The sequence below is a fragment of the Cornus florida genome, unplaced genomic scaffold (assembly GCF_030987335.1).
Source record: "Cornus florida cultivar Cherokee Brave unplaced genomic scaffold, ASM3098733v1 CherokeeBrave_3.0.0_Hap2_Chr09, whole genome shotgun sequence".
Classification (NCBI taxonomy): domain Eukaryota; kingdom Viridiplantae; phylum Streptophyta; class Magnoliopsida; order Cornales; family Cornaceae; genus Cornus; species Cornus florida.
Window position 1 is genome coordinate 84,142,546 of NW_026775579.1, and position 11,035 is coordinate 84,153,580.

Here is an 11,035-nt window from a genome sequence, read left to right on the forward strand (position 1 = left end):
ATTTACGGAAAAAGCTCGATCATTTACCTAACCATTTTCTTTTTTCTTTTTTCAAATGTACGAAGGAAGCTCAATCAACATCAGCCAAAGATCACCTGCACAATATTCAATAACGGTACTGTAGTACGATTGTTTATCTCATCCATCCAGTGACTTGAACTAAATACTAATTTATTAACGAATTAATGTAACTAAACTCTAAACTCTAGCACTTGACACTAATATTACACAACTATTTTATATTTGGATCCACAATCACCACAGCACACCTGTGCAATCTTCACTGATAATAGTCTACTAAGATTGCACAACTATCAATATCAATATCTCTACAAAAGTAACCAAGGTGTTACATTCCCGCTAATTAACTGAAGAACAGCATACAAATGGAACCCAGTATGGTTTTCCCTTTATTTTCCTCTTCTCTTTCTTATTGTCAGTTGGATACCTCGCTGGAGAGTTCCATGCCTTCCCTGCAGCCCGATCAGTTGACGCTTCAGGACGCAGGATTGTGTGCACTGTTGTGGGCTTTGGGGCTGAGACTCCGTTATTCCTTGCTGCAGTTTCATCATTCTGAATCACAGTGGGACTTGGTCTCGTGTTTGGTGACTTTGGTTTCGTTTCATGGTTAGCTTCACCCAGTAGGTTTTTCAGAGGAATGTGCTGTTTCCCTGTGCTCCAGTTTGTTACCTTAGCGATGATCTCTTCATTTTTCTTTCTCCCTTGTGAGTCGTTCACGACATTAGTGAGAGATGGAAACCACCCAGCTTGTAAAGCTTCAGATCTCGACCGTTGAGCGTCCTGTAAGTGGATTTCGGATGAAGCAACCTTCTGGTCAATCTCACTTCCAGATTCAACCAATGTCATAAATGATGGAGCCTCAAAAGCATCTGAATTTTCAGAATGGTGTCCCTTGGATGCAGGTTTTGGCTTTTCCAGGTTGCCTTTTTCTGATCGTAAAGCTTCAGCGTCAACAGCAGCCGGTGCATCTGACTGAATTGAAAGCACTGTTCCATATAAATAAATAAATAAATAAGAAGCTAATTAATGTATTTTAATTATCAAATTAAAGTAGTTATGCAAAACGGACAAGAAGAACGATGAAAAATAATTTCTTTTTGTGTGTGTGTGTGGGTAGGTGGCGGGTGGGTTTGGGGGTTTGGTTGTCCTCAATAAAACAATTATGGGACCTGTGCATGTGTGTTTAGTGGAGCAGAATCCACAGCTGCACTTGAGAGATTGCCAGTGCTATAAAAATAATACTAAGCTAAAGACTCAAATGAATTTAGACCATTTAAATTGTATTGTTGATGTGCACGTGTATGCGTGCATGTTTATTGTAATGTGATTGTCATGATATTTTGCAAGTAAATGTGGATCACAAGTAAATGAGGCTCGTTATCTCCTTTGTGAACAGCATACACAAAAAGTAAACAAATATTCAAACGTCTCTCCTGTAGCATACATATAAGAAAAAGGTTTTGTTAAAAAGTAAACATAGTCATTCTCTTGTGTAGGGAAGCATTTGGTTGTACCTGAAACAGAACCCCAGTTACCTTCCAAACTATCAGTTTGACTACTTGAATCAACTGAGATATCAAGTGCAGAAACACCAACATGTTGCTTGGTGAGGTTGTCGTCACCTTCTCCCAGAAGATCAGAACTAACACCAGAAGCACCCCCACTGGCGTTCCTGCCCTGATTATCTTCAACATTGTCAGAACTTTTAGTAATGAATTCAGAATCTACAGGCAAAGGTTCTCGTTCTTTTAAATTGAAGTCCCGTGAATTTCTGTGTAGTACTTCAATATCACCAGCACGATTTAATTCAGCAGCTGTACTAACTGCACCGACACATTCCACTGGTACTTCACTGTCATCATTATTTTCGAGTTTCTTTATGGCTTCCAAACTATCAGTTTGACTCCTTGAATCAACTGAGATATCAACTGCAGAAACACCACCATGTTGCTTGGAGAGGTTGTTGTCACCATCTCCCAAAATATCAGAGCTAACACCAGAATCACCCCCACCAGTGTTCCTGCCCTGATTATCTTCGACATTGTTATCAGCTTGACTACTTGAAGCAACTGAGATATCAACTGCAGAAACACCGACATGTTGCTTGGGGAGGTTGTTGTCACCATCTCCCAAAATATCAGAGCTAACACCAGAATCACCCCCACCAGCGTTCCTGCCCTGGTTATCTTCAACATTGTCAAAACTTTTAGTAATGAATTCAGAATCTACAGGCAAAGCTTCTGGTTCTTTCAAATTGAAGTCCCCTGAATTTCTGTGTAGTACTTCAATATCACCAGCACGATTTAATTCAGCAGCTGTACTAACTGCACCAACACATTCCACTGGTACTTCACTGTCATCATTATTTTCGAGTTTCTTTATGGCTTCCAACCTATCAGTTTGACTCCTTGAATCAACTGAGATATCAACTGCAGAAACACCACCATGTTGCTTGGTGAGGTTGTTGTCACCATCTCCCAAAATATCAGAGCTAACACCAGAATCACCCCCACCAGTGTTCCTGCCCTGATTATCTTCAACATTGTTATCAGCTTGACAACTTGAAGCAACTAAGATATCAACTGCAGAAACACCAACATGTTGCTTGGGGAGGTTGTTGTCACCATCTCCCAAAATATCAGAGCTAACACCAGAATCAGCCCCATCAGCGTTCCTGCCCTGGTTATCTTCAACATTGTCAAAACTTTTAGTAATGAATTCAGAATCTACAGGCAAAGCTTCTGGTTCTTTCAAATTGAAGTCCCCTGAATTTCTGTGTAGTACTTCAACATCACCAGCACAGTTTAATTCATCAGCTGTATTAACTGCACCAACACTTTCCACTGGCACTTCACTGTCATTACTTTCGAGTTTCTTTATGGCTTTACAATCTTCATCATTTCCCAAGTCAGTTGTACCAATACCATCTTTACTTGAATCCGAAACTCTATCAAAATAATTAGATTCAGCTTCTTGAAAGTTCCTCGCAAATTTAGCCACTCCATCATCTGTAACATCTTGGGATTCAGAGAACTGACTTTCAGATTCAAGGCACGTTTTTAAATTCATTGCACATTTTTTCTCTGCCATTGCCTCTCTGCTTCCACTCCCGGATATATCAAAAAATTCATTTCCAGTCATTTCACGACTGCCACTGTCATCTTGCCCAAGTGAGTTGAATACTTGATCTTCTGATGTCGATATATTGTCCAGAAATTCAGGAGGTTTCTTCACACTTAAGTTGGTTCCATCCACGGGAGCTACCGTATCAATCGTATCAGAGAGATCTGTTTTGTTGGATTCTAAAGGAATATTCCTTGATGAATCACAGTAAGAATATTGAGGGTGCAGTCCTTCAAGGCAGTGATTTGTTTGAATTTTATCTGCTTCGGTCCTGATTGTACCTAGAGGATCTTCTACACCGCTGGATCCAACGTCGTCACTGCTCATGACCTCGACTTTCAAAATATCTGCTTTACCTTCACCAGGCACTTCAATTGTATGATGGTTGCCTCCATCTTCCTGTTTAGGGTTCTCTTCCAAACCATTCATATCTGCAGAAGAGATGTTAGATCTTTCACCCGGCTTACTTGAATAAGAACTGGAATCACTCTCACAAACAGTATCTTTATTACCATCCTCGAGAGATTTAGTTACTTCACCAGAGCCTAGGGTTAGAGGAATATTCGGTTTCACTCCATTATGGTCTTTAAAATCTTCAATCATGATCTCGGGGTTATCAACTAAAGCTAAATCATTGGCCACCAAAAGCACATGCATATCTTCATTTCGTTCTTCTTTTGTGTTGCAAACCTCAACCAAATGACCATGCATACCAAAATCTCTGTCCTGCCTAGAAACTTCTTCAAATTGAACAGTATTACCAAAAGCTTCCGTGTGTTCAACAGATTCAGCTTCACCAGAATCATCTTTGGATATCTTAGGTTCCAACCCGTCACTTTGATCTTTCTTTGGTTGTACGATTCCATCCGCTATTACAGGATCTGAAGTTTTTTCAACCATCACTAGTAACTTAGAATCCGCTTCAGATGCTTTGCTTGCAGCGTTAATGGAAGAGAAGGCGACATCATCCAAGAAGATCTTATCAACATCACTTTCTTCATTTCCTTTTACATCATTCTCCTGCCCAAGACATGTCATTGAGTATTGTATTTCATTTTGTCACCAATTATTGCATTTATATACTTTTTTGGAGCACCAACCAGTGATTATGTATTTATCATTTAGTTTCTTTATTTTTAGAGTTGACACAGGATATGTCACATGCAGGCCCATTTATATTACTGAGTCCAACAAATTCATCAGTTCTGGTATCTAATATGGAACTTACCATTGAATCACTGCAGCTTGATACAGCTTGTTGGACTGTTGTGGTATCCCCCAACTGGTTGGTTGCTCCTTCAAGAACCTCAGGATTTTTTTTCACTTGGCAGGTGTCTGTAGGACTGTTAGGTGGATGTGCAGTATCTGCATCTAGTAAAAAAGAAACATGCATTGTAAAAATAATCAAAAGCTACAAAGGGACAAGTGGTTTGAGATTATTAACAATATCCACAAACGTCAACAGAATATGCTAATTAAATATACATGTATATACTTTTTTTAAAGTAAATATTCTAATTAAATATACAAGTATATTCTCTTTTATTTAAAAGTAAATATACATATAAACCGATTTATGTTATCCCTAATGAAAAGAAAAGTTGAGTAAATTTTTCCAAGTATATCAAAAGCAGACAACAAGAGCCAGATATCACTGCATAATCCCACTATTCATGCAGTCTGTTAAATTAGACAGAAACCAGAATTCCTACTAGTTTTGCTTATACAAGAACTATCCCACCATGAATCGAGGAGAAGGAGGTGTTGGAGTTCATTTTCCTGGTATGGAAATGGATTTGCGTGGATCAATTTCTTGAACCATTCTTTGGCTTTCTCACGCGCATCAAATTAAATAACAGTGCAGATATTGCTGAGTGAGGTACCACTTCTTAAAATTAAATAACAGTGCAACTATAGTACTCTACTGAAATAAGTAACTCTAAGGCATCAAATTATCCCCTACATCCCCATAAATGAAACATTTTAACCAATGGACTTTGCAAGTTATGCACAAGTTGTAAACTTGCATTTCTTAACTATTTGAACAAAAAACATTACACTAGTCAATAATAAGAAGCTAAATTGAAGCAAGGAATAGGTTATATCTTATTAAATCTTGAAGTTTGAATCCTAAAACATTAATTTTAAATCACTCAAGATAATATGTGGAATATGAAACATATCAGAGTGTGCCTGAAAGTATAAATCCTGTGAAGTGAAGTACCAATTGTTGCAAAAAATACACACACACACACACACACACACACACACATATATATATTATTGGTAATAAACCTTGCTATACAGAATGATTGCAGTGGAACATTTCTCGGTAACTGAGGTAGCAAGCAAATAAATAAATAAAATGAAATAAAATTTAGAGAACTATCAACAGGTAGTTCCTAGATATAGAAGTTTGAATGGCGAGCAGATGGTAATCCCTCCTCATCATAAGTTTCAATGTATTGAGGTCAAAAGAAGAATCTTATGAATGAAACACCGTTCAAATCAAATGCTGAACTTGAACAATTCAGTTTCATAAATTTCTTACTGTTATTTCCACGAATTCTTTCAAAATGGTTTCTGCATTTAAATTGAGCACCACAAACGAATTGCAGAATTTTCTTGCATTCATTTTTCCTGACAGGATTCTGAATTTTTTTTTTTTTTAATAAGTAAAATTTCATTGAAAATCGCCCAAAAGGGTAGCACGGCCCGGAACAACTGGACAAACCAAAAACTATAGCCTCAAGCTATCCACAAAAGACACAAGATTCCAAAATCATTTGTATAATATCAATAATACTCAATTTAAATCAATAAAGCCTGAAATCCCAAATACTTGGGGTTGGCTACACATCCTTTTCATCAACCATTTACTACATGAAAGGCCATATCCACGGTTAACTCATAACTAACACATCCTTACTACCTCAACCTGTATTCCTTTAAGCTCTCCTCTATCCACACGTTCAAAGCATTGCACATGATTTTTCCTCCTCGTTTCCTTAATTGGAATTATAACTTCTCACGAGCACTATTATCTTAAAAGTGGATCTTCACTGCCCAGATACGGGTATCATACAACATAACTTGCCAAATAACTACCTCATAGTTTTTTTTTTTCCCCTTTATAATGAAAAATGGTAATACTATTAGCAAAGAGGAAAAGGGAAAAGCACACAAAGTAGAGAAAAGCAGTTCAACAGTAAATAGATGGAAGAAACTAACATCAAGAAAACAAGAGCCCCTGTGAGTGGTTCTACTGTTCTACCCACCTAGTGGGTGCCTAGGGTTGGTTTTGTAATGTCCTGTAGGGGTTGGGAGTTTCTTCTGTTTCATTTTTTTCCATCATTGCTATTGTTTGGCTCTTCTCTCTTAATTTTTTGCTTCTTTTTCAGGTCCCTCGCCTCCTTGTCCATATCCATGTAACTTAGTGAATGATTTAATGCAATATGTTGCTTCAAATAAATGGAGAAAAAGAGCTCTTAGCAACTCTAAGAGACAAACAAGCCCCATAGCCTGAGTTCCTCTTTGGCTAATAGCCAGCATTGACACGGTGAGTCCAAGAACAGATGCTAAATCTTTACCAACCAGAATATAACAATGGATGAGAATTCTGAAATAAGAATATCCTTAAAACTTTGACTGTTAGCAATCTAAAACTCACCAAAAGCATGCTGATCTAAACAATTATATAGCATGGAGAAAGTATAGATCACATTACCATCGAATCTTCTGAAAATAACACCTACACCATTAGAACTAGAGTTTCTAAAAACTAGAACCATCAAAAGTGAATATAGTTCATCCATGAGGAGGAGTCCAAGATAGAGATTGGTTAAAGGAGAAAGCTGCTTAAAGGAGGCCCTTCAATCTCTTTGAGGTAGTTTTCGAAGACTAGTTCATTTCATAATGCTAATGTCAATATACTCCACCTACTCAGCTGACAAGATTTTGATGATAATTAAAACTTAGTTTGAACACATCAGGTTCTGTGTGGTTAAGTAAATGTATCAGACTCAATACAGTGAAAAGCTATAATCTAATGATGACACAGAAAAAGAGGAGGGGGGGACTGATTATAGGATAAATAGGAGAAGATTTGACCATATTAATTGTCCTTCAAGCCATGTCATATTCATCTGATCACATCTACTGAAACCTTCAAATAGTTGTTGTCTCAGACAAGTAACCAAAATACAAGGCTTTTAGAAGTGTTTTTAGAAAAATATCCACCAAATTGTAATCTGATAACTTATTTTATAATCTTCCGAGTCTCATCAAATTTGTTTTTAGCATACATTTGACCCTCCCTAGACCCCACGATGGCAGGAGCCTCGTGCAATGGACTGGCTCCTTTTACTCTTTCTAGAGCTACATCTTCCATCTATCTAAGCAACTTCAGATCTTATACATAAAAATCTTTCATGCCCCTTTTGTCTTTTCCCTTCACCTTCAAGAAAAGTGTACCTGTCTAAAATAACTAGTCCTTGTAGACGCTATCGAAAGGATTTTTTCAATTAGCCTAACCATGTAAACCTTACCCTTACTTTGCTACTTACAAGGTCCGTGTTTAGGTATCCTGACGCATGTTCCTTCCAATCTGTCTATCCGTCTTTCAGCTCATCAAACTCTGCGTCCACACTCAAATTCAAACAAACACACTTAACTGATTCCCAAACTTCTGTTCCATCAATCAAATTTACTTTGTAAATCCTATTTGGAAAGATTCACTTACAAAAATCACCAAATTGGAATTTCTCATCCATGAATGCATTTTTGTGTGATAGGCTCATAGTTTATTTAATTGTCACCATTGCACTATTTCCCTGTTGATTTGATATCAAACTCTTAGTCACTTATAAAAAAATATATAAAAATTAGCATACACTAAGTCAAAATTGATCGCCACAATTACATGCTCAAATTACCAAGTGAGATGCTTTGGTAGTTGAAGTTCTCATAACAACTCAAGTGAAGAGAATATCTAAAGGAAATAAATCAGATTAGAGAAGTTTTGTTAAACCCCCTTTTTATACCATCAATTCATTTATCTAATGGTAATTCTATTTCATTTTGTTTCTCTAGTACATTCCCCGGTAATACTTAAGTAATATCTTTTAAGTAATCGTCAATAGGCCATAATTACATTACACAAGTAGTTAGCATCATTCTTAAAGGAATTATCTAATCTCATTAAATGCTTACCAGCATTTGCATTGACCTTTGGAGATTGGCTGCTGTCGAGATCACCATCCACAATCTTTTCCACATTCTTATCCAATTCTCTAACACCCTCCAAATGCCCTTCAAATCCTGAATTAGACCCACTATCTGAAAAATCAGCAACAGCATCCGAGAAAAAATCATCTTCTGATCTGTTTGATCTTTCACCAACTCCACCACTAGTGAACTGTTTACCACTACTACTCTTCTCCATGTTTGGACCTTTACAACCAATCATCAAACAATAAACACATGTTAATTCAAGAAATAATCAAACAAAGAAAGGAAATTCCTAAAACAACAATTATCACCTGAGTTATGCCTGTCTTCATCGGAGTGTTCATCATCAGAAACAGCCAAATGTGCATGTCCTTCCGAGTCAGTCAGCTTATAGCCTTCAACAGTTCCACAGATCCTCTTGTGGGCTCGCCTGTGTCTGGCACTAGGATGTGGGTTGGGAAAAGGCCACCCACATCTGTGACATAGATAAACCCCATGATTCTCGGGGCCTAAGATACAAAAAAAGAAAACATTAATACGTTTCCATATTCAAAGCAGTGACTAATTGAAAAACCCAGAAAAAAACAAATCAAGATTCTGAAAGAAGCAATGATAGAGAGAGAGTGAATTTATAGAAAGTAAAAGTAGACCAATCAGACATAAATGCATAAACATATCTACATATCTATCAAAAATATATATATCAAGAATATGTATATATGCACACACACACGCAGTTCTGTGTGGTAGGGAGAAACAGAACAGACTAAAATCCAAAACGCCATTAACAATCTTCCATAATCGGAAGACAAAACATAAACAGAAATAATAATACTAAAATTTCAGCGAATGTGCCAGAAATTAAAGAAAGGGGAGATCAAAACCCTATCAAGTACCTGATGGGCTAGTCTTCTTTTGATGTGGGCTATCCATCTATCCGGATCAGAGGAAAGGCAAAGTTAGAGAGAGGGGGGGAGAGAGGGACAATGTATAGAGAGAGAGAAGTGTAGACAAAGCAAAGATCAAGAAGAAATTAATAAGGGAGTACGGAAGACTTTTAGAGAGAGAAAGAGATAGAGATAGAGATAGAGATAGAGACAGAGGAAAATTCACAACAACAAAGAGAGAAAACTGAGTCAGTCAGTATATGGAAAACTCTAGAGAGAGAAAGAGTGTACGGAATAGTGTTAAGAGTGATGATAACGGATTATCCAGTAATCTGGAACCCATGTGCGCACGTTAACACCGGTCGCGACCTTCCGGAACATATTTAGAAAAATAAATAATACATATTTGGATTATATCCTGTGCAGTCGAGTACAGGAGAATCTGGGAAATCTTGCTTTGGACGCTTGTACTTTGGTCGTTTGTACTTTGCGTCTATGCTATTTTCTTTATTTAAAAAAGAAAAAGAAAAAGAAAAATTAAGACCAGTGAACTCTTAGCTACACAAGATTTCAATTGGAAGAATCAGATGTGATTTATATGTTCACTAACAAGTTTGACTTACCCAATTTGTCTTTGTTTTACATCAAATATAAGATTACAATTTCTATCAATAAAGGTAGAGTAGTAATTTCATATTAAACACTTATAGTGAATTGTGTAATTAAATAATTTTTAATTAATTATTTATACTAAATATAACTAAATAGACGATTATATTTTTTTATTTGTTGTTATATAATTAACGAATTAAAAGAGTATATTTAACAATTCACTGCAAAAAATAAAATAATAAGAGAAATAATTCTTTTATGATTAAATTCTAAATTATTCCATACACAAAGAAGAAGAAAAAAATCATTTCAAATTCAATCTAATTTTTTTTCCCAAAATCCTAATTCCCAAAGTATTTAGTTCAGAACAAAGTATTAATGATTTTTTATTTGTTCTAAATAAAATTTAACTTATGAAGTACAAATGAAAACGAAATATTGTTTTGGGGGAATATGATATTCATATGAAAGCCATTTATAGATTTTTTTTTTTTTTAAGTAATAATAATAATACATGCATTTTTTTTAATGGTAAGAAGGTTAATAATTAGTAGGGAGGGAAGTGTAAAGGCTCCCAAACGGGCTCCTAAAAATAACATGAAGTAACCTATCATGTGGACTCCGAAGGCATTCACAGTAATGCATGCACTTAGAAACCTTCAATTTTCCAACTTTCTTATAAATCTTGCGAGTATTTAGACATATAAATCGAGCCTAACAAACACAATTATTATTATTATTATATTGTCAAATGGCTTTCACAATGTTCTCGAAAAACCTGAATCAACTCCTTATGCCTTATAATTGAAAAACCTGAATCAATTCCAATCATTTAACACATTACAATTTTTATTTTCCTTTGGATGCAATTGAATTAACAATAATTAAATATTGAAACTATGAAATAAGGAATTAATATAGTGGTGGAAAATTGTACTCTGTAAGAAAATTTGTGTAATGAGTGAACGCTTGCACATTTATTCAAAAATTTGTACCCACTCGTTATAGTTGGTATCAGAGTCAGACAGAATCCTTAAATCGGTATCACGCCAAGCGTGAGGTCTGGAGAATGTCAGGATCTTTGTCTAGGATAGGCAAGGTGGCATGAGCTACAACGAGAGTGCTACGTAGGGTAAAATGTTATAAGAGGGAGTTTGTCCCGC

At 36.2% G+C, this 11,035-nt stretch overlaps 1 protein-coding gene across 2 annotated transcripts; it reads right to left on the bottom strand.

Moving 5' to 3' along the window:
* Positions 1-150: 150 nt before the first annotated feature.
* On the bottom strand, positions 151-9,556 carry LOC132274766 (uncharacterized). Of its 2 annotated transcripts, none has more exons than XM_059776105.1 (6): positions 9,270-9,556; positions 8,685-8,882; positions 8,356-8,595; positions 4,373-4,509; positions 1,536-4,164; positions 151-1,007 (listed from the first exon to the last, which is right to left on the bottom strand). In XM_059776105.1, exons 1-6 carry the CDS (start codon positions 9,304-9,306, stop codon positions 361-363), a joined length of 3,888 nt encoding a protein of 1,295 aa, XP_059632088.1. In that variant the 5' UTR covers positions 9,307-9,556; the 3' UTR covers positions 151-360. The 2 variants fall into 2 exon arrangements, with proteins under 2 accessions (XP_059632088.1, XP_059632087.1); XM_059776104.1 differs by having other exon boundaries at positions 4,373-4,515.
* Between the last annotated feature and the right edge of the window lie 1,479 nt (positions 9,557-11,035).